Consider the following 24146-nt stretch of genomic DNA (forward strand, 5'->3'; position numbering starts at 1 on the left):
CGGGTTAGTTGCAAGAGCAATCCCAAACTTAGAGATGTAGGCTTGGGAGGAATTCAAAGCAGCTACCTTGCTGATGTGGTACCATGCTCAGTCTGGAGGGATGCTGGTCAGTCCAAGCTTCGGGGCGCAATACAGGGCAGGGTAGTGTTGGGGGGATGCTGGGTGTGGGTCAGGCTCTGGCTGCCACCCCTGATTCCTTGGAGGAGCTCTTTTCCTCCCTGGCAGGTGAGGTTGTGTGGCACACATCCTGTGACCACCAGCCATATGCCAACATTAATACACGGCTCAGAGGTGCAGGGAGATGATGTGTGCTGGTGGAAGGAGAGGGCTGTGCTCCTGCCTTTGGCAAAGTGCTGTGCCCTGCTTGTGATCAGGAACCGGCTGGAGAATACTGACTTCTTGTGGACCCTAAGGAGTTGCCTTTCCCACCTCTAAGTCTTACGGGTTGTAAATGCTCCTCCTTTACAGAATAGCATGGGAAGGGAAATGCTGAACACTGCAGCTCTTCCCAGGAGGAGAAAAAACAAGTCTGGCAGTTGAATGTGGTTGCCTCTCCTATTTCTCTTTTCCTTCAGCTAATCAGTGTTGTGTGGTAAAACCGTGATGGGTGCTCAGCCTCCCACTCCCACAGGGGGAGAAGAGCAGAATCAGGTGCTGCAGCTGGAAGGTGCAGATGTTTTATACACACACAGCTTGAAGAGTGAGAGCCAAAAACTTCCTTCTTTGCTTCTTTGGAAATATGTTTTCCCACTACCTGAAGAACAGAAGTTAGTGTATTTGTCTGGACTTTTTGCTGTGGAAAAGCACCTTTGTCAAATAAATAAGAAGGTATAATGAAATGAGCCTTCAGAAAGACAAAGGAGGACAGGAAATCCTCTTCTCTGAGCCATACACCATTAATCGTATGGCCTCTGCCCCTGGGCATCTCTCTGTCTCCTACTGGAAGTCTGGCCAGAGAGGAAACAGATAGGGTAGATGGTAAATACAAGTGTAAGTGAAAGGATGGGTTGAAGATGTGAAACAACAGATGCTATTAGAGTTGATGAGAAGGAAAGGAGAAGGACAGTAATGCACTTGTCCTCAACTGCAGCTCCTTGAAACAAGTACCTGACTAGGACTGACTTCTCATGGCCTTATCCCTCCTTTGGTTTAGCTTAGGCACACTTCCAGCCCCTTTAGCACGATATTAACCTGGCAGAGCTAAACTGGATAGTTAGGGGTACGCCAGTATTGTGCAGGGGAGATGTTGGCACAGGCCCTGACTTGCAACCAGCCCAGCACCTCCTCTTCTTCTGATAGGCAGCAGGAAAGCTGCACCATTGCAAAGCGAATTGGCAGTACCATGTTGCATAGCTGCCCCCCAGGCAGCACTGCTGCTGATAAACTTGGAGCTCAGATGCTGCAGGCAGCGCTTCTTAGCTGTCCTGCTGACAGTGCTGCCCTGAGGACACATAGGGCAATTCTTTTATACCCATCAAGAGGAAGGTTGTTCGAGTGTTTAACTGACTGGCTTGTGAAATGTGGGATTTCAGTTTCATGCGGTATCAAAGATTTTTGATGTTATTCCTGCACTGTAGTTGCACTGCTGTTGCTGAAAGCCCCTTTCCTCGCAGCCTGCGTCTTGCTGGCTGTGCAGACGGCATACTCATTCAGAGCAAGACCTTGTCCTGCGTGGATGCATAACTTTGGTTTGGAGTGAAGTATTTATTTGACCTCAGTATTATTCACATGTTTTCCCATTTCCACAGAACCGCACTGGGTGGCTCTGGAGACCTGAGATGAGTCACTTGGGAGGGAAGATGTCCCTATTCTGAAGAAACGATACACAGAAGGGGAAGCTTGGGAAGTGCTGCTCTACAGTGATTCCCCTTGGGAGTGGTGGAATAGCGGTACTGCATGCCTGCTGCTCTGCCCTCTGCTCAGGCAGGTACTCTAGGGCCTGTGATGGGCTAAAGGCGGAGGCGAGGTGCCCTCATGCAGACAGTGTTTCTAAAACACACATTACATAGTAACTTCTAGAGTAAAGCGGCACATCCCTACAGTTAGCAGCGTCTGGGGGGAAGCCGCTAGTACTGCCACGGCTCCAGTTTGCTTTGGTGATGTGGAAGTCAGTCTGTTATGTGGGGTTAGCGTTCTGGTCCCGCCTGAAGCAGGCTAGAGTCACTGTGGGCAGCAAAGCGATGAGTGATGTAACTGGCATTTCTCTAGCCAGCCTGCTATGGCTGCACTCAGAAACTCTGACCGCTTTACCGCTACTTTGCAGCTGCATTTCAGCCTAGGAAAGACCGGTAATTGGACACGATCGGATTGTAGCTGACTGAAACACCCAACCGAGGCTTCCGAGTTGTGTGACTTCAGTCATCCCGGGCTGCAGAGACCCTGCTACGTGACGCATGTGACCGGGCATCTCTCCGGGCAGGCTCTGCGCTTTGCCCCCGGTCCGGGATGCGGCACCCGCCCCTCGGGGCGCGCCGAGGGGTCCCGGTACCCGGGCGGCGGCGACCTCCGAGCGCGCAAGTCCCGCGCAGGGCCCGCTCGGGAGCGCCCCCCCGCTCTGCTCCCCGCGGGCGGGCAGGTGGGCGGGGCGGCGCTAGGGCCCGGGGCGGCGCGGCGGCGGCGGGGCCGGGCGGGGGTGGCCCCTCCCGGGCGCAGCGCGAAGGCGGGCGCGGGGCATGGTCCCGGTCCCGGTCCCGGTCCCAGTCCCAGTCCCGGCGGCGCGGAGCGGGCGCGGAGCGGTGGCATGCGGCGCGGAGACATGCGGCTCTGCCTGCGCGCTGCCCCGCCGACATGGACCGCCGCCGCCTGCCGCTGCTGCTGCTGCCGCCGCCGCTGCTGCTGCTCTGCGCTGCCCTCGGCGCCGCCGCCGCCGCTGCCACCGCCGGGCGTCTGAGCGCCCGCCCCGGCAACGAAGGTGAGCCGCGACCAGGCCGGGTCCCGCCGGCGCGGGCGGATGGGCGGGGAGGGGAGCACTTCGCGCTCTATTTTTCTCCCTTTCCTATTTATTTTTCCATTTTATTTTATTTTATTTTATTTTATTTTATTTTATTTTATTTTATTTTATTTATTTTTTTTTTTTGATTTTGCTTGTTTAATTTCATTTTTATTTTCTTTTTTTCCTTGTTCCTTTATTTTTCCCCTCTCCCATTCCTGTGGACCCTGGCGGCAGCGGCCTTTCGCCCCGGGACCGCAGCCTTCTCCCCCCGCAGCCGCCTTTGCGCTCTGGCTGCGCGGCCGCGGCCCCGCTCACAGCCGCGCAAGGGCGGCCGCCGCCCGGTGCCAGGAGGGGAAGCGGCGGCGGTGGAGCAGAAGGGGGGGAAGCGGTCGCCCTGGCCACCCCCGAGGAAAGTTGGCTTGGGAAGCGCAGCGGGGCCGCAGGACAGCCCGAGCCGGCTCCGTGCCTTTGCCCGCGGCGGGGCGATGCGCGGGGAGCCGCAACGCCCGGGGCGAGGCGGGGAAGGGCAGGGGGGGGTTCGGGGCCCTGGAGCGACCGCTGCCCCCCGCCAGCCCTTGGCAGGTGCCCGGCGGCCCCGGGGCTGGCCCTGCAGGGCGAGGAGGAGCCGCCTCTCCGCTGGCCTCGAGTGGCGAGCGGACCGCTGTTAGGTGGCAGCGGTAGGAGCCGGATTGGCTTGGTGATTAACAGAAGTAAGCTGTAAAAGCTGATGGGCATCTCCCGTCTCCCTCCTTGCAGCGGTCACCGCGCCGTTAGCCCGCTCGGATGTGCGGGCGGTTTACATCAGTCGTCCTGTGTTTCAAAACTTTTAATTAATACAAGAAATACCCTTGCTCCCCTGTAAAACTCCTGTTTGGGTCCGTAGTGGTTCCGATTCCGGCTTTTTTAACGTGTTAAAATGATGTGTGTGTGTATGTGAATGTGTGTAAATGTTCAAAACAAAGCGGGAGTGATTGGTGCTCCTTTGCTATGGTAATTTTGAAGATGACATGTTAGGTGTCAGGAAAAAATGTTGACCACCAGAGGCTTTAGAAAAGTAATTGAAATACTTTAAAAATAAGATAAAACTGCTTTTTCCTTCTTAATAAAATAAAAAATACAGCTTTTGCTCATTTGAGCAGTGGAGGCAGTCAGCATGGCCAGGATGTCCAGTGTAATCGTCTTTAGGGATAAAATCTAGAGGCCAAAGGTTGTGAAGAACTTCTCATGTCAAACCACCATGTAAAACTTGCACCTGCTTGAGCGGTAGTGTTTGTGCAGAGAAGTAGATATCAAAGCCGTCGGAGCAATCATTTCTCCTCTATAAATAATGCTGACATGCTTATTGATAGTCTCGGGGCTTGTGGGATAAGGCTGTGAGATAACGACTTTAAATGATTTCTGGAAGGAGAAAGGAGTGTAGTGCAAAACAAATAAGGGAAGATTCAAACTTTACAAACCCTGGGTACTCTGAAATCAGTTGGTTTTATTGCTAGGAAGGAAGCTATGGTGCCATCCTACCAGAAAAAAAAACAATATATTATCTGTCTGTATGTTTTGTGTAAATTTGTTTTGCGTGGACAGTGCTTTATAGGCTGCTTAAAGAATGTGCTTTTAATTGTCAGTCACTTTGAAGCCTCTAGATAGATGCTGTTTTGTAAATATTGCCCTGTTTCACAAATGACTTCCAGAAATGAAAACAGGAGTGTTAGTAGGGGTTATTCTTATCTTAGTACTAAAAGCTTTTGGGGAATGTATGTAGTTGTCAGTCAGTGGAACAGCTCTGCCTCCATGGAAGTGGTAGTCAGGCACAGTGTGTAAACTGAGATTAATTATGCCAAAAAGATACCGGAGCATTCCAGTTTGCCACAGAACCCACTTTTCTGTTTCTTTGTTTAAAATGCCTGAGAGCGAGAGTTGAGAAAGGAGGAAGAAAATCATCATGCAGAATGTGCACGAAGCATACATACTTGTCCGAGGCAGCGTTGAGCTGGTACTGCATCTGTTCTCTCTTTTCAGTTTCAAGAGCTTGTGCGATACGGGCACCGTTTTCAAATGTGAAAACGACAGCATAAATGCAGTTATGGGACACTAACCCGCTCTTGCATGCTTCCTTTTTGCAGTATGTATTTTGCTGTTCTTTACAAAACAAAGAACACTGACAGTTTCTTTTAACAATGAGACGAACTTTTAAGGACTTCTCCTCTCCCCCCCCCCACACACTTAGGAAGGCTCAGTAATTCTTTTACCACTTTACAGCACATTTAGGTTGATCCTGTGAGTTTAGAAATCTGAATTATTATAATTTGCTGCCACACGAATTTGAAGGTGAAGCGTTAGCGTGCAGCTTTAAATCGTGTCACAGCATCGTGCTTTCCACTTTGAAATCATCTTTTCCTCACCACTTCGCTTACTTCCCTGCTGTCATTACCACAGATTTCCTCCCAAAACTGGAGAGAGATGTTTCTTCGCTTCTGTGGGGTAGCTAGAAAAGTTTTCTTATTCCACCACTGCAAAGGAAAAAGATATGCTTTGGACAGAGATTGCTAATACAGGCATATAGATAGAAACACTTTTTTCCCCTACGCTTTGTATTAGAGCTACTGTTGAAATTCTCCTCAAATGATTGTTTTAGCAATGGATGGAACTGATTTTTGATCTGTTTATATAGCTTTAGCTAACTTCTGGGAGCCATGAATGTTGCCGTATGCACGTTACAAGAGTATGTTCAGAGCTACCAGTGATTTTTCCTGCATTTATATAACTTGAAGGAATTATTTATATTTTTTAATTTCAACTTCGGATAACATTTAGAATTAGTGTTAAAGCTGATGACTGCCTCAGTTAGGACTGATAGTGCAATGGGAATGGGTAGGATGAAGGGAGGAAAGGATGAAAGAAGGGCTGAAGGCAAGTTGTTGGGGTGTTTTTTTTCCCCCTTTTTCTTGGAGTGCTTGAGTTTTTGTTCATTTGCTTCATCCCAGAGATGTTTTATTTGGAGTTTTTTCTTGACAAAACGGAACGTTTTCCACTGATTTTGTTTTTAACTCCCTTCGGTGCTCGTCACGAAGCTGCATGCGTTTTACCTACGTAATCACAGGAGCTCAAGAAGCTTCTCTAAAGTTTAGGTTTATCTGTGCGCAGTGGTTAGGTGCGTGCCATTTTCTGCGAGGCAGGAAAACGTCAGGAAGATTTAACATCTAACTTTTCCAGTTTGAAGTTGCAAACCGAGCCCTGTAGGTGCATATAAACCGCATGTTCCGCTCTTCCATTCTGTTGGATGTTTTCCGCTGTGGGTTTTTACTTAAAAGGATGCAATTTCTTTCTGAATAATTCTGAAGATATCAAGAAATCGGATGAGCTATAAAATTACGTCATTTAATAATTTTTCCTCCATCTCTTTTGTAACTATAGTGCCTGCCTGAGGGTACCAGCAACCTTAATTTCACTGTTTTATAACCCACAACAGTTAACACTTGACCTAGGTCATTAACAGGATTATCAGCAAATTTGTTTAAGCTTTTACTGACAACCTGAATTGCTGCAATAATATTTTGCCTGTGCAGGCAGGAAACTTCTTGTAACCTCTCAATCTAGCATAAAATTAATTTCTTGTGAACACAGCTACCAAAGGATCAATATGGTAAATATGCTTACAGTACCTGGTTTCAAATAGTGTCTGTTTTGGTGTACAGTAAGAAGGTTCCAATTAGCCTCTCTTTTCAGTCTGTACTATATTTGGGAATGCAGTTTCATCTTTGATTCATTGATTACAACCTTAGAACTTGATGTAACTACAGTTATAAATGCATCATTTTATCTGGGCTGGTCTTTATTAATACTTAAAGTCGCTAAAGATGACTTACTGTGCCTTTGGAGTAATGACAGCTCTTGGCACGGCTTTGAAAAATGCGGTGTTTGCATGTGGAGCAAAATGCCTGCCCAACTTTTGCAGGTAATCTTGGAAAGGCAGGCAAGACTGGGAGCTCCTCGCTGGAATCAAAAGGGATTGAACAAGGAAATGCCTGTTACAAACCTCGCCTCACTGTATGTCGGGTATCGTTAGATCAGCATAAGTCTTCATTAATCACGACACAATTCCTGCTGGTGCCTTTAGCTTGCTCTGGAGTGTTTAGCTGTAAAAGTAGTTAAAAGTAGGTTCAGAAATCTTAATTTTAAAATCTAATTTTAGAAAGCTCAGAGTCCTGGGGGTCTAAAAGGCTGTTTTTCATAGAGCTGTGTCTTATTCAGAGCTTCTGGGCTTAGCCCTGACCTGTGCGATTAGACAAATAATGAGCATGCTTTAACATTCACACCATGGTGTTCTTAAAATGCTGCTCAATAGGGGAAGTAACTTGGGTAAATTCCCCCTTGTCTGTCGACATTTTTGATAGCAGGTGAAGCACACGGGATAATTCATTTTGTTTTCTGTTTGTCACTGAACTTTGTCCTTACTTACTACTGATTTCAGTATCGTATATTAAGAAAAATCACTATGTTGTATATAGCAAACTGAAGGCAGATGTTTAAAATATAAAGAGGTCCAAATTGGACACAGCGATTAATTCTCACTGCAGTTAATTTGGATACAACATATTTGCTACCCCACAAAGCAGTCAGGGTGTAGAAATAGGTTGGAACTCTTCAGTACTCTCAGCCTCAGGAAATGAGGCTTCAGAGGCACTACCAAGAGGGAAAGCATTAAACAGATTATAAGCACACTAAGTTTAACGCTTGTTTACATGAAATCTTTTCAAATCAGGAGTGCATTCTGATTGAACTTAAATTTTTAATTCCCATCTGGGAAGATGCACAAATTAGGTTTTATTTGTTTTTAGTAAATTGCTATTAGTGTACTTGCAAGTTCTCAAACAGAATCAAAAGTAAGTTTTCCTCTAGGCGCATATGTAATGGCCCTTGTTCTTGTAATCCCCACTTGATGAAAGTTTAGAAATACGGATGCAGGTGCTCGTTTTCTTGTTTTCGGAGCTCTGGATTTTATCACCAGTGAGGGTCACTACAGAGCTGTTACCAAATACAGCAGTACTGTTTGTGGAGTTTTATTGTACAGAGCCTGAGTTAGTTTCATACGGTACCTGTAATTCATGTAGGTACCGCTCTTTTGTAGCTGCTCTTTGATTTTTCTGTTTTATAAAGAAAAAAGAAAATAAAAAGAAAGAAGGAAATAACTGCAGATATAATCATGTCCTTGCTTTTGTTAAAGTTCAGTGCTCTACACAGTGGAGCTGTTACTGAAACACAGACGAGTCACTGTGGTACCTTAAGGTGCAAAATTGACTGGACTTGCCCAGTGATGTTAGATGAAACTTCAGAGGTGGGTCAGGGGGCTCTCACTAACCCATTGCCTTTCTAAAAGATCATTCCAGCAGCGAAAGAGTTGTGTTTTCTGGAGTGAGATGTAGGGGTTTTAATTTGTAACATTTTCGTTCTTGCAAAAATGTGGTGTTCAATCTGTTGAAGCGTTGTTGACAATGGTTGAGAATATATTTTTGAGGAAAAGACTTGCAGAAAGATATTACACAGTGAAATGGAAGGATTTTTTCTTTGCGAATGTATGTGGCTACTGCTAAGCGATCCATTTTCATAGGAATTAACTGCTGTGGTGTGTTCCTTCTTATTTCCATAAGCACTTTCAATCAGTAGTTTTTTGTTTTTGATATATTTAAGCTCTTCTAAGCAAGAATTAAGAGAAAATAGTTTAATTTGGAAGATCAGATAGGAACTCCCAGCGGTGTAATTTTGGAAACAAAATGTGGCAGTAATTTGCTACATTAGGATTGTATTCCCCACCAGTAGTCTCAAGCTTCTTAGTTTCTTAAGTGCTTGATAAATCCTAGCACAATTACTTTGTTTTTCAGTGTGAAAAAGACTCCGTCTTACTTTCTGCAGTGAATGAATGGCAGAAATAAAGATATAGCAAGAAAGATAATCCTGCCTGAAAGAAGTCTTGGGACGGTGACAGAAAAGTCCCAGTCTGTGAGAGTGACGGGTAGCCTGAATGAAACACCGGCATGCAAAGCCTTACATTTGCAGAGGTGTTATTAAACCAGACACACTGTAAGCAGAAACGTTAGTGCCACGCTCCTTTTTTTTTTTTCTCATTAAACTACTATGTCCTGCTGTTTCAGGCAAAATATGGAGGAAAATCCCATTAATCTGCTGGAAAAATATTGATGAAAGAAGAATAGCAGACCAAATGAACAGTGGTTGAAACTTGCTAGCAATTAAGCGAACAATAGGATGAATGTTAAGGTTCGGTTGGGGCAGTTTAGTGTAATAAGGTGTGGGAACGGTGCTTTCTTTTTGTTTCCAGCTGGTTTCTCATACCGATCTTATATCTGTGTGTGGATGGAAAGGTTTGCATTGCATTGGTCTCTGTTTTGTTCGTTGTTGTTTTACATAACAATTAAAGCATAGCTGCCTTGCACAAGAGGTCAGTAATTAATACCTAAAACTTCTAAATTGGTGCCTGAGAAAGGAAATTTTTGGAGAAAATCTGGAATGACAACTTACCATTTAAATAGATAATAATTAAAGCACAAAAGTATGTTTTGTTCTACAGTAGGCTTCCCACAAACTTTGTGCTGTAACAAACAGCCGTGAGTGATGCTGGGTTGTTTGATTTAGTTGTTGAGAAGCTAGAAGGCAGCTAGAGGGCTTTTGCTGGGGTTGACTTTTTAGAGGGGCAAGGCTTTTTGAGAGATCTCTTTTGGAGGGGGAGAGAAGGGTTAAAGGAAAAGGATAGATAGGCAGAGATTAAGCGAAAGTTGGACCTGTATCTGATTAAAAATCAGACCAAACCCCAGCCTTCCTCCCATTAATGACAGCGTTAGGAGCCCAGAATTCAGTGCTGATGATGATCTGAACAGTGAGCAAAGCACAAATGAAGAAATTCCTTGCCTCCCTGAAAGTCTGAGCTTTGTTTACATTAGTAAGCTTCATGACTATGATTTACCAGTGGTGAATTTCCACAGACGCTGCAGTTAGGACGGGGTAGAGGCATTTTTACCATTCCAGTTAATCTTTCCCTAACAGTGCTTTCTTATTAAAAAGGAAAACGTCTTATTAAAACAGGAAAGTCTTTCATGCCCATGCTTTTCCTTCTGTCCCTTCCCTCCCCAAAATCAACATTTAGCCATCAAGAGTAGAAGGCGAAGATGGTCTTTTCTTTATCTGACCTGGAGGGCCTCATGTCCATTTTGTCTTACTGAATGCTGTGTACTGGGGGGGGTTGGGCTTTGATCCTGTTGGTTCCCAGGAAAAAAAGACGCAGGAAAAGAATTATATGTTTAATGGCATTGCTTTTTCCATGGTTAGTCGGTTGTGTGTGGATCCTGAAAGCTGGGCAGAGAGCGTTTGGGAAATTGAGGGCGAAGTTTTCCATGCTAACCAAGGAGAGCCATTCTGGAGAAGAGGCATGAGGAACATGCTTAGTTTGTAGACCATAATAGAAACCTGAGCCATTTGTGAGAAGGTAATGGAAGTAGAGGAATAAACCAGAAGACAGGGGTCTGAAAAACTGCCTTGTGGCTAGACGGGGATAGAACAGTCATTGAGGCATTTACCTTTGTTATAAATATTTGTATTTCTCACATATGGAAATAGTGAAAAAAGATGTTAGTGGGGTTTTGGTTGCAAAGGCAGCAAATGAAGTCAGGGGCAATTCCATTTTTCATGTGGATAGCTCAGCACACATGTTCTGCATTAATTACCTCCATAAATTCTGTTAACCTGGCAAACAATGAAAATATCATGTTGGTGACATCACTGTATTGGAAAATAAAACTGGTTTTAGCATCTTGATTTTCTCAACATGACATTTGAGGCGATATCTTATGCTATTGGCATTTTACTCCCCCAGTTTGCATCAGGATGTTTAATCGTTTATTTACTATGGGTTTATCTGTGGAATAGTTGTGTAAGGACACAAGTGTTTCATAGCCCATGCAAGCTGGAGCCCTTGATTCATGGGAGTAGAGAAGAAAAGCTTGAGCTGTCCGGGCACACCTGAGAAGGCCTCTTTCCAAATGTAGCACTTCAGGAATCTCTTGTTTTTTTTTTCTTACAACTCGCCACTTCTGTGTTTCAAACTGAAAAGCACCAAAAAACCCACGACAAAACCCCCCAAACGCAGCCAAACCCAACACAACCACATTCACGGGCAAGGGTTTGTGTTTTTCTGTGCCCCATGCACAGAGGAATTTCTTAGAAGCATTGTTTTTCCTCCTGCGTTGCGGCACGCTGCCAGCTGATTCACTTGGGGATATTGCAGCCTTTTAAACGAATGAATGGCCGTTTGCTTTACTTATGCTCTGGTCCCAGTCTCAAAAGTTTGTGTCCTCAAAGGAGAGTCGATTGCTTGCTGCAGGACCTTGAATATGCTTGAACTGCAGTAAAATTTGTGGGAATTTAGGAACTTCTCATCATGGGTACTGCGTGTGCCCAGGTGTCTTTTCTATGACACCTTTTGGTGTCTAGAATGCTAGAAACTGAGCATGTCCTACTAGGTTTTGAATTCTCAGTTTACCTTTAGTGAACTTGGATGCTGCAGTGCAACATTTTCTTTCCCTTTTTAAGCTGCTGGGAGCATTCCCAAGGGAGACCTTTGTGCCACTCTGATAGACCCCCAATTCTGCAAAACTAGTGAACGCTGAATATTAGTTTTTTTCCCAAGGGAGCAGGAATGCAGAAGTAAAAGGTCTCAGTTGTGCAGTGTGATCAAGCCCTCTTGAGAAGTGCTTTAGAGCTTATTAGAATTATTTGAGTTATGTTTGTTGTTGAGTTTTGCCTAGGCATAGGCATGCGGTCCCATTTTATGTGCCTTAGTATTTGCGCACCAAATGGCACTGATGCATCTTGCATGACACTTCTGTTCTGGGCTGGTGAAAGACATGGAGTGGCTGTGTTAGGTAACCGAATCTCATGCTTAGGTTCTGGTCTTGTTTTTTTAATTCCCTTGTAACACAGTGGCCCCCACTTTGCATTTACGTGTTTTACATGATGCTTCACTGATGTCAGATTTAATGCTATAATAGTAGAGTAGAAAGAGACTTGCATGATTTGGATCTGAATGCGAGTTCAGTACGGTAATTTGGGTATCTAAGGGTCTATGCGTCTTGTTGGCGCATTGGTCCTGGAAAAGGACCAATTGGAACTGCTTAAAATTAAAAGGAAGAATGCAAAGAAGTGAAAGCAACGCAGTAATTTGGAACCCATTAAGTTAATCCATTTTTAATTTTTATATCCTTGTCTTAATGAAAAGAACTGGCACATATCAACTTACAGGAAATAGCCTAATAAAACCGAAACCTTATTAGGCCCCTTTGATAAACATTGCATTCCAGCCCACCAGTCATATGTTTTTGCATACTTGGAAATTGAGCTTTGTGCCACTTTAACAATATCAAGAGAACTCTCATGTTTCAAGCTAATAAAGAAGAAATGAAATCTGTTTTGGCTGTGTTCATCCATGAGAATGGATGGGCGGTTGTCAACAGGTACTCCGGGAAAAAGCAGTGTACAGATTTGTCACCTTACTCCTACAAAAGGAGCTGCTGGTTCATATGTCATCATTGCTGCGCAATTGGCTTGCCTTTGTTTCCCCTTTTCAGTAGCTGGAATAACTTCTGCGAGGTGCTAGGTAAGAAGGCTTGAGCATGCCTGCACACCTGTATAGGGTCGAAACAGATTGATGAGAGGGTAAGAGGAAAGATTTACATACGTTGTTTGGCCTTAGCTATCACTTAGAGTCCCTACACAATAGAATGGGGGTGGCGGGGGGGATGGCACACAGCTTTTGGTGTCACGGGACCGCTTCTAAGGTTTCTAGCAACAGTATATTTGTTTTCTGTTCTGCTTTGAAAAGAGTTCTAGTTTTGTCTGCTAAGGAACAGTAGTAGTTCTGCGCTTTTGCTCTCTGAAACCTCTCATGTGAGGCTTTTATTCTGGGGCCTGATTATCATTGTCCTATCGATTCAGGAGACTTAGGATATTGTTGTTCCTTTTCTGCGTGCAGCCTCCGTACTTGGCAAAAAGAGGAAGACTGCTGGAAAACTTCTACTTGGCATTGAGTGCAGGTGATGAGAGCTGGGCTGGCTGGGCTGAGGCACGCGTAGAGCCGCTAGTATGGTCTGAGCCACCGTGAAGCGGGCATGGGAGTGCCACTGATCCCTAGCAGTATTGAAATCCATGCTGTGTGCAGCAAGCAGGGAGAGGGCTGCTATCCGGTGGTAGAGCCTCCCTGATTGGCTCTGCTTTTGCAATTTACAATCCCTGTATTTTTTTATAGGCATTACTGCATTGCTTATTGCTATCCTGCATTACCTCCTTCATGGCAGCCTTTTGAGAGAAACTTTCAATAAGGTTCCTCCTTTGGCTGCTGCAGAATTCAGCTGTAGGAGAACAGGAGATATCTATAGTTGGCCTCAGATGCTCTTGGGGAGTGCGTTTGAGAAGAGCAAAATCTGAGAGGAAAATAAAACCCTTCCTCTTGAAAAGCTGAGGGTAACTACCATAAAGAGGATTTGCCAAATCATCCAAATTGACATAGGAACATTATATGTTCTATAGAAGCAATAATCTATGGGGTAACTTGATGAGTATTGCTAGTCTTTTGTCTTTTCATCTAAGATTTGAAGCACAGTCTCTTAACACTGGAAACAGTTATTTACTGAACATTTAAATGAAAGTAACAGAGGCTTGGGCTTTCCAGTCTTCTTTTTTGAAGACCCCTATGTTCAGTGTTGGAGGAACTGTTTTTTAATGCATTTTGGTTTCCCCTTGTTTGTTCATCTCTTGCTCCCACCCTGGTGGAGTTCTTCAGTCAGCAATTTAACCACAGATTGAACATGACAGTTGCCAAATTTGGAATGTTCTGCACAAAATCATATTTGCATTGTACAGTATAAAGGCACAGGCAAGAAGGGTTGAAAGTGCAGACCTCACAGCATTGTGACTCTCAAAGGACTGTAGTCTGGCTTTGAGATGTAGCAGAAATCTCGCTGAGAGATCTTGCATTTGGAGATAAGTTGTGTAACAAATGGGCCAACCTTATTGGCACTGGGTTGGGTATGCATTACAATGTATGTTCTATTGGCTGGGTTTACTCTGTGTGGCTTACTGACACTTTGCTTCCTAGGGTGGCCCAGGCTGGAGGGGGACAAAGCTGTAAAAGCAGAGCTAGTAGGTGGGGACTTGAGAAGACCTCTCTTACACTAGGGCCATTTTCTTCCAAGCAATAGCATCTTCACTACAACATTTGAGGGGAAATGCAGGATCATAAAATCACAGGAAACTTCATGAACAAGCAGCAAATTAGGCCCCAAGTCTGCTGCTTAGAATGAGGCTTCATTGTTGGACACCCTTCCATTAAGAGAGTATTGCATTATTTAGCATTGTTTCATGAAGTGGTTTCTTATCTACTGATTTTACTTATTTATTTATTTGATGTCCCTTCCCAAAGACTTTGTGGTCTACCTTAGCAGATTTCAGCATGATTTCAGCAACATCAGCATGATAGGTGATCCTGGTTGGCAATTATGGTGAATGAACCAAGGTATAACTATGACCTTGCCTGCCTGTCTGTACATGTTGCTTCTAGTTTCAGCCGAGGACACAAAGCTGATCTGCTGCTGCTCTTATTTGGCTTTTGCCACTGCTGGGGGAATGGAGAGTTGAGAAGACTCAGATCTGTAATTGTAAGTGGATATAAATCCAGGTGCAAATCCTCTTTGCTGGGCAGAGACCACCATTCGAAAGACGCATGTCAGAGTTTGCACTGACTCCGCTCTGTCCCACCCCAAAACCAAGTTCTGTCTGACTTCCTGCCACAAAATGCTCAGGATTCTATGACACATTTCAGTTATGGGCATTCACCATTTTTTTTTTTCTTTTTGGTTGCGTAGCAAATTTAATTTTCCCCATTTGCTGGCATTTTTTTAATACCTAACTAGCGTGTTTCTGAACCGGTAGTTTGATGCCAACCAGGAAAGGACAGAACGCTGGTGGTTACTTGTTCTTTGGTTTTGGTGGGGTGTTTTTAACTTTTAACTGGGAGTGTTAATTAGTTGAAGAAAGAATGTTTTCTCTATTAGACCTCATTGCCTATTGCTCTGTATTTTCTTCGTAAAATATATGATATGGACCTGCTGTCAAGTGTGAGGTTGTTTCTAGGCGGCTCTTGACGTATTGAAAGTTGCCTCCTAGCAAGCTTTTCCTCACCATTTCTCAGGCAGTGAGGGGGATCTCGGGGTAGTTCTACCTGGTACAACCTTTGTTTGTTTGTTTTTTAGTGGGGGAGGTATTTATACGGTATTGTAGCAGTTGTTACTCCACGTGTTTCTCCAAGTGCTGCTGCTTCCAAGTGGCAGTTGTTAGTTTTACAGTTCTCCTCCTTTCACTGACACTAATCCTGGTGAAACCTGCTGTTTCTAAGCCTCGCAGCAGGCCCTCTACAATCAGTCTCAAACTGCAAGCAGTTTCTGGTAGCGTGATCAGGCCTCCTGTCAAACTCTACCTGAGCCTTCATTCGTCTTCTGCCTGATGCCACAGAAAGGAGAGTGAGCGAGCTTTGCGTTTCCCATTCATGTCCCTGCTCCAGTTGCTGGAAAGAGATTTGCCTTTATGTTTTAAGGGAACTAATAATGCTCTCTCTTGCAGTTATGAATGGGGAAGGCCAGAAGACCTGGGCATGAGAGAGCTTCTAGAAAGAGAACGTGTTCTTAATCGGCGTTTTGCCGCTATGCTGCCGCTTGGCAGGAGTAGCTACAGTGTACAATATGGTGAGGAGGACTGTTGTACAGAAGGACCAAGCCTTTGATTTTCAGAGCCGGGAATGATGGTTGCTCGGTTTGTATAGCACTGTAGTCTTTTAATACTGAGAAACTCTCCCTTGTACTTACCACTAGTTTTGAAGCGAGTTAATTACCTGATCGGAACCCATGTAGGACACTGAGATTATGACACAGTACTTTTTTTATTGAAAGGTGTTTTATGAGAACTCTCCTGTGTCTCAGCATAACCAGTGATCCTTTTCAAGGCATTCTGTCAGAAACAATCATCCATAGCAACAAAACTGTTCAGCTAGTTGAAGAGTTAGCCGTAGTAACCAGCTGGCCAACATCAAAGGTTGCTGTAAGATCTAGCTGAATGATACTCACACAGTTTTGCAGGAGGAAGAGCCACAAGGAGAGCAAATGCATTGTATAAGAAATGGATAAGCTTTAGAAATAGCCTGGAAATGCTAATTCTCTTTCATGTGGCCTGACTTGTAAAATCTACCTCTTTACTCTCTTCTGGAAAGCAGTAAGAGGAAGGAAGAAGAGTTATTAATTTACCCTTCTTCTGTTCCCCAATACCCTACTTAAGATCATGACAGTTGTGGGTAAGCAGGTCTAAAGTGAGGGCCATATCTGACCTGTGGTTACGATTGCTTGCGCAATGGAGATGGTTATTACACTTGCAATGAGAGAAAATGTGTTGCCACATGAAGTAGTTTGACCTCTTTTTTTTGTCTTAAGTTGTATGGTTCCCTTCATGCTGGCGTGGCTAGAGATGCACGCCTTGCGCTATGAGAGGGCTTAGAACTGTCTTCCTGTCCTGTTCCCTCCTTCATCCGGTAAACACATGGCCATAGGCGTTTGTAGTACATTAAACACCAGCTTTCATTTAACTTTAATTATATGTGGGAAAATGTGAGGGTCAGGCTGATGTATGCCTGCTGCTGCTAATCTGACTGAATATATCCTCATGATACACTTCATGAATTGGTTGGGTCAGTTTTGTGAACCAAGTGTTGCCTTCTGTTACGCTAGAGGACATATCAGGGTTGAAAGAAGTTGAATTGAGTCATTCTATGGATCAAGTGCTTGTGTAAAGTTGGACATTTTTGCTTTTTACCTAACCTTACAAATCCATGCCAAAAAAAAAACATTAAAAAATCAGACAATGAATATCTAATCCATTCTTTATGTATTTTTTTCAGTCAGTGTAGGGGAAGGCTGTTTTCTTCTTCAATTTCCAGATTCATACATAATGTTAGGATATACAATAGCAAAATGAAACCCCACATTCCCTGTCATTTTTGTCTAGGGACCAAGCTTGTAAGTTCTGTCACCATTTCACCGTTTGCTCTCTATCAAAGGTGTACAACTCCTTGAAGTCACAGGAAAACGAGTGCATTAGAAACTTCTTTTGGGGAGAGGGAGGTGGTGATTTGTTGTTTGTTTTTTTTTCCAGGTGACTACCTGAAAGGAAATATGTTCTGCATTTTACATGCTGTTGAAGAACAGCACACTTGTAGTGGAAAGTTTATTTTTGGGGTTATTTGTTGGTTCTTTTATTCCATAATTCTTTAATAGGAAAAAAAGGATTGAATGTATGACTTCCAGTTCTCAGAACTCAGGCAGTCTGCTCTGTATTTCTGCTTACCTGTAATATAATTCTTACCTGGTAAATGATAAAGACATCCAGGCAAAGGGATAGTTTTCTAGGAAGTTAGTATAATTCTGCTAGATAGAAAAGTTACTTGACATGACAAACTTTGTTCCTTCTTGCGCAAATGAAAATGGAGGAAGTCGAAGTTTGTGCAGTATAAATAGGTTTAATAAAGCTAAAATTGTGCATATAAATATGTTTAGCACAAAACTACTTATTGATAAAGTTACAGACCTGGACCACAGCTTTACTTTGGGGTTTTTCTGTTTGTGAGTCATTTGGTTTTTTCTTGTCAGTAATGGTAGCTTTCATATCACTCTTTAAGTACCTGCCTGCGCTCTCTGACTTGCATCTGATCACCTTTCTTCTGAGGATTTAGAAAATGTAGTGAAACACAAGTATGGAAAAGCACTTTGCCTAATGGTGCCAGCTAGTTGGAAGGAGATGAGGAAGATAAGAAGGATGGAAAGAAAGAGAGATGCTGAAAAAATACTGTCATATATGTCGTAGATTCGATCCCAGTGTGTTGCAACACAAGCTGCACCATGCCTGAGACATCTGCCTGTCATGGGGCACATCCATGGGGCATGAATGGCTTTCACTGAATACTTAACTGCCCCCCATGGCCCTATTGCGATGCCTCTGAGTGCTTCCTGTAAGAGTAGCTGGTAACTTGGTAAGCCTGTTCTGAGAGGCAGGCAGGCAGTACGGAGTTGACATAGAGAGAGGTATGGGGAGTGATGCTGAACGCTGATCTGCACCTCGAGGGTGTGCTGTAACTGTTAGGTTGCGAATCTATTGCCTGTTTATTTTTTTCCAGATGAGACTGATGAATTTGGGTTGAATTCATAAATTCCAGAGTGGCTGCAATCATGTTTTCAAGCAGCATAAAGAATAAATATATTAGTTACATTTACTCCTAAGTGATTTGCCTTAGCAACTTATAGCCATGCAATTTACCTCAGAAGTACTTCCTTCACCACCACGTATTGCAGATGCACAGCAAACAGATCTGTCTTATCGCCAGAGATCCATAATCTGTGGGAATTTGTAGTCACAAAAGCAGGAGGTGCATTTTTCCCTTTTGAGATTTGGTTAGTATTTCTTTCCTATAGATGCAGAATAGTATGCCTGGGGCCCTATGCCCTCAATAAAGGACTGACTGATTTTTCATGGTCTAGGTGACTGGGAATTTAATTATTGATGAATTCAGAGGAAGAAAATATAACACTGCATAATGTTTCTTTCTATCAGATTAGTAAAGGTATTTTGCTTATTGGTGTAGGCAAAAAGTCAAAATAGGGTTGCTTTCTTTTCGAGGGGTGTATAACTGCAGGGGGAAATATTTTCCCTCACATAGATGGCAGAGCAGCTTGTTCATGGTAGTATAGCTCTGCATGTATCCACATACACAGCGCAAAAGTGTGTGCATACAAATGTAGACAAATGGGTATATTTATGGTTATTTATACAACAAAAGGAAGCCCAAATTGCAGATAATAAATACTGAAGGTGTTCAGATTGGTGCCACTGGGAACAGCATTGTCACGTTGTGTACTAATACTTCAGTTTGATTGTTTTTTTGTATGGTGCTTTGTATTAATTCACCTGTTCTGCTTCATGTTAATAAAGAAATGGTTAGTTAGGGATTAAACTGTGTGATTAAACACTTGGAGGCTATCTGGCCAGGGTTAGGAACAGAATTGATTTGTGGGCTTGTAAAAACCAAGTAAATAAGAAAGAATATGCAATGATTTGTTTGTATGTATGTATTTAAATACCCGTCATATCTTAAAATGGATGTTGAATAAAACACTGTGATTTGATTGACTGGAAAATGTCTGTCTCAGACTGTTTGCAAATAAACGCTTCATTCTTACTGTGGAAATTGTGGCGTGCCCCTTAAAATAGCAGCAAGATTAACTGTGAATTGATGGGTCTCCTTAAAAGTACGTTTGCCTGCACTTTTAACATTGTAAATAATGACTTTTGTATCTAATGTGTTACACATGGCATTTAGAGAACACTTCAGGGCTGCAAGACAGTGTGAGAGCAAATTAGATCAGAAGCAATGAAGACTTTAATCAGCATTCATTATTTATTCCTATATTCTGAGAAAATTACATATGCCAAATGCAGGCCTTTAATCAAATAATGATTAAAACATTCAGGTCTCACCTATGTAGTTAGATGCATCGACCCAGATTTCAGGCATCCAAGGGGAAAGCGCTGTAGTTTGTGCAGCTGATAGAAGCGCTCTGTTCCCACCCCCTGCTGTAATTAATTTGGCCAGCCATCCATTGTTTGTTTTTTGTCACTTTCTTTGTTTGGAGAAGTTCCCCCGTCTGCTGTTCGTACCATGTTTTATGATAAACAAGAGGATCCTTTCTGTTTGTCTGCCTTTTTCTCCTTTGTAGCTAACTGCCAAGCCACCTGAATAAATCAAGTGCTCACAGGGTCCCCAAATAAACACGTCTTTTGGTACGGGTAAGCGAGGTTAACTGGATGGAGGCAGATGAAACTAATTCCTCTTCATTTTGTCTTCTTTTGTAGTTAATCTGCTGGACTCAAAAACAATTCAAGGGGAGCTGGGCTGGATCTCCTACCCATCACATGGGGTGAGTTCACTAGACTGTGAAATAGAAAAGTGCTGCTACAGACCAATGTGCTGTTTAACCATTGTTTCCTCTTCAGAGGACACCGTGCAATAGCGCTGGTTCTTTGGAGCTTCAAAAATAGCCTGCTCTAAACTTGCAATATGTAGCTTACGTAGCTATGGTGCCTTCTCTTTTGAGCATGCATCACACTGCATGCGATCCCCGGGAAGAGCTCGGTCTGGTTGGAGAAAATGAAAGCAAGAGGTGCATTGACCAAAAAAAAGTAATAAAGAAATTTCACTTTAGGTATTGTTCCTTCTTCTGTCACACTGTGTATTTCGCAAAGGTATCATGGGACTGCTCCATAGTGTTACTTGCTAATTTATGCAGATGGAAGTAGCGCAAGGTGAAAAATACGTGGACGTAAGCAGGTGTTGTAAGTACGTATTTGATAACTTCTGTGCTAAATTGTTCAAGTACCGTTACTACTGAGATAAAATATTATTAAAGAAATGTCTAAATAGTATTCTTGACCTTTTTTTCCCTAATTTGCTGCATATCCAGATTTAATAAATCTAGACATTCTAGTCGGAGAAGTAGAAGCGCAGCATTAACGCATCTGTGCTGTTGAACTTGCTAACTCCATCGTTTTTACATAGCATTTGCCATCAGACTCTTTAAAATTCATGGTGGCTTAGTACCAGTGTGTAACCATCCGTCGGTGCTGATATCTGGTCGCTCCCCAGCTTCTTTTTTCCTATGGAATGTGTATATGTGTTTGTGTGTAGGGACAACCCATTACTCTTTAAGACATTGCATAGTGCAAGTATGTAAGGAGGCTCCTGCATTCTGTCCCAGGCACAAACCCCACTCCCATTTGTCAGGCTGAATCCCTGGTTTCTGGAGCTTCCCTCATTCTCAGAAAGGGCTGTGCCATCAAACCTTTTGCTGAAAGAAGACACTTAAGAGACCTGTGGCTCCTTCTCTTGCTGTGCTGTCACTGGTGCCTACTCTTAAGGTGCTTTGCTTCCTTCCTCTGTGGCTGTCTTACTTTGGTTTTCTACCTTTAGAATGACAACTCTGAGAAGTCTTCATGTGCCTGTGTCTTCTACCCAATGAGTAAACCTCTGTCAGAGGGTACTGGCATTTCTAAGTCCTTGAGAAATGCTGTCTCTAGTCCTGATAAGGGTGAGAAGTTGCTATCTAAGAGTGCAGCAACTGTCCTTTTTCCAAACCAACTGCAGTTTGAATTCTCGCTGTTGGCAGGTGTTTGCTCATTGGTTTGTCTGTAGGATCATGAAAGTCCACGTTTTGAGTATTCTGTGGCTTTGGGCAAGCTTTTACTTCACCATTATCACTTTTACAGATTACAGAGATTAGTGGTAATAGCACTTTTGCATCTCTGCCTCATGGGATTCAGTTGTTTATATTTAAGAAGTGCCTTCTTGATGTTAAGTGTTATGCAGGTGTTTAGCAGCCTTTAAGGATTAAGGCTTGGTTTATTTTTTGAGTTTACACATGGATCTCTTCCTTTGTCTCTCAACAAATTGTTCCGTTCTCATGGGGAAGAAGTGGGAAGAGGGTTCATGTTTCTTTCTAGTGGTTGTTCCTGCTGGCTTTTCCCAATAAGAAACCTCTATAAACAGGATGTCCAGGAGGGAACTCTCCAGCAGTTTCTAGCTCATCATTTTTTTCTTGTCTTCACTTGCAATTTTGGTCCTAGATTGCTCCCCCCTCCTCTGCTTTACTCTTCTGCTCTGTTCATCTCCTTGCAGCTGTGCAGATCTGCTGCTCTGCTCCCTGCAGCTGTGACTTTCTTGCCTTGGATGCCTAAAGCAGTTGGTAGGGAATGAGAACAGGGTATCTTGGGGGCTATAAGAAAAACAGATGTGCTACATCAGCCTACCAAATAGGGCCTCCGCATCTCTGAAAGCAGTTTTATTAGCTTCTGCAAGTTTTTGTCAGGTAAATCCAGCACAACTTGTGTGTGTCTGTGCATGCTGTTCCTATTTACTGTAGTATCCACGGATATTGAAGCCAAAGTAAATTGCAGTACACAGTGTACTGATGTTCTTACATGCTAATGAAATTCTTAGTTAAAAATCACACGGTAGTAAATTAATGTAGATCATGTACTGTGAGTGTTTTTGTAAGAGAACTGAGACTAAACTGCAGCCTTCAAAATACTGTGAAGTTTTAAGCTTACATATTGAAGCATGAGTGTACAGTATAGAAACAGTAACATTTATCCTATCTAAATTGGCATTTTGCTGTAAAACGGTGACAACTTGAACATCATGTGAAAGAGAAGCCTTCTTTTTACAGCCTTTTATTTATAGTCAATTAATGAAACCTGGTAAATACGGCTGCATCTATCTCTGCGCTAACTAAAATATGAACTTAAACTTTAGTGGGAAAACATTATAATAAAGATGTCACATCATACTGAAAAATTGCTAATAGCATGGTGGTGATTTACGGAGTAGAGCTAATAGAGCTACACTGGAGGCTGTGATTCACAAATGAGTATATTGGTGTTGTGCCAATTCTCCTCCAGCTTGCAGCAGTGTTCTCATCTGAAGCCATGAATGTCAGTACACTGCAGCCAGTGACTTATGGAATTCCTAAAAATAATTTAGCTGAAGTGTTTAATAAGCCTCTTACTCGGTTAATAATTTTATCTTATCAATACATGATATTGATTGATTTCTGGCAAAATGACCAAAATGGATTTGTTGTCATTTTCAATATTCTTCTTTATTCTTTTAAGTCTGCCTTGACATATATAACAACGGCTTTCATGTTAAGATTTATAGATCACTTGTATTCAAAGATTTCTGTGTCCCACGTAAGAACACGCTAATGGCAGTGTTTTAGACCGTGGTTAATAATATCACCCTGTAAGAATGTGATCTCTCCTTGAACCATCCCACACAACCACAGTCTTGGCGTCAGTAACACTGGTCTGGTCAAGCTCATTAAAATCCCTGAAGTACAAAACGTCAGCCCCTCTAGATAGCAAGGCAACGGAATTGGAAAATATAATGGGGGGCTTTGCTGATGCTTGAGCGTGATTGGCAGCAGCCACAAGGCCTGTATCCTGTACTACCATCTCCAGCACCTGCCTAGGCAACCTTTTTGTGATGCCAATCAGTCAAATACCAGTTCCATTTCTATAGGTTTCATTAAAGGGGAAAGAAAGAAGAGCTACTTAGTCTGTGCAGAGTATATTATTGATATGCTGATTAAGCATAACGCAAGTGATCATTAACTGCAATTCACGTAAATTACAGCAGCACAGATGTGGGGGTTGGGAGGATGGAAAAGCAAGTCACTTTAATAATATACAATAGAAATGTGATGGATTATTCATGCAGGACAAAAAGAGTACAGTCTGAATCCCGCTCTGCATATTCATGCCAGTAGTTGTATTAGTTTCAGCATCTTTTATTTTTTAGGAGGATAAGATGTATCTTATTTGATTCCCTCTCCATGTTCTTTGAAAGTTTGGGAGAAAAAAATAAGGAATTGTGACATAATCACAGTGCATCGTTCTGCTGTCACCCTACTTGTGGCTGATCTTTACATGGTTATTGTTCGTATTTATGGACTGGAAATTTTGGGGCACTTTTTACGTAGTTGGTAGAAAAGAAAGCATGGGAAAACATGCTTGTGTTGTTTTGCTTGTAGCTTGAGAAGATAATCCTCTGGCATTTGTTACTATCATATAGTAGATAATTGTTAAATAGCCCAAACAATTAAAATAAATTAAACAATTAAACATTTTAAACAATTAAAACCCAATCAAAAAAAAAACCCAATCAAACCCAACCAGAACATGTTCCATACAAGACCAAAGTTAGTAAATTGCAGGCAAAATTGAAAAGGCTGGTTAGGAAATAAAGATACTGTGTTTGATTGTCACAGTCTTCTAGGTCCCCAGGTTTCTTCCAGAGCATCTGATTTGTTTGTGAGCTGGCTGTGCTCAGTACCTTAAACTTTTGGGCACGTACTTGAGCTGCTGAGTATACGCTGAAGTGCTTTGAAAATCTGGTGTGAGTTACTTTGCTTTTCCTTAGTGGTCGCTCTCATGGTCGTTTGAACAAGGCAAGCTGATCATCCCAGTAATAGAAACTGGTTCATAAGTATTAGAGAAGGATAACAGT

The 24146-nt window shown here is 43.0% G+C and overlaps 1 protein-coding gene across 2 annotated transcripts in view; it reads left to right on the plus strand.

Moving 5' to 3' along the window:
• Positions 1 to 2430: 2430 nt before the first annotated feature.
• The window catches only part of EPHA3 (EPH receptor A3), a 216187-nt gene continuing 194471 nt past the window's right edge, over positions 2431 to 24146 (plus strand). For both annotated transcript variants that reach the window (XM_062623993.1, XM_062623994.1), the window contains exons 1-2: positions 2431 to 2911; positions 19937 to 20001. In XM_062623993.1, the coding sequence (XP_062479977.1) occupies positions 2446 to 2911; positions 19937 to 20001 (531 nt within the window). In that variant the 5' untranslated portion in view covers positions 2431 to 2445. The remainder of the gene's footprint in view (positions 2912 to 19936; positions 20002 to 24146) is intronic.

The sequence above is a fragment of the Pezoporus occidentalis genome, unplaced genomic scaffold (assembly GCF_034315485.1).
Source record: "Pezoporus occidentalis ecotype Australia unplaced genomic scaffold, CSIRO_AGI_Poc_V1 ctg26, whole genome shotgun sequence".
Classification (NCBI taxonomy): domain Eukaryota; kingdom Metazoa; phylum Chordata; class Aves; order Psittaciformes; family Psittacidae; genus Pezoporus; species Pezoporus occidentalis.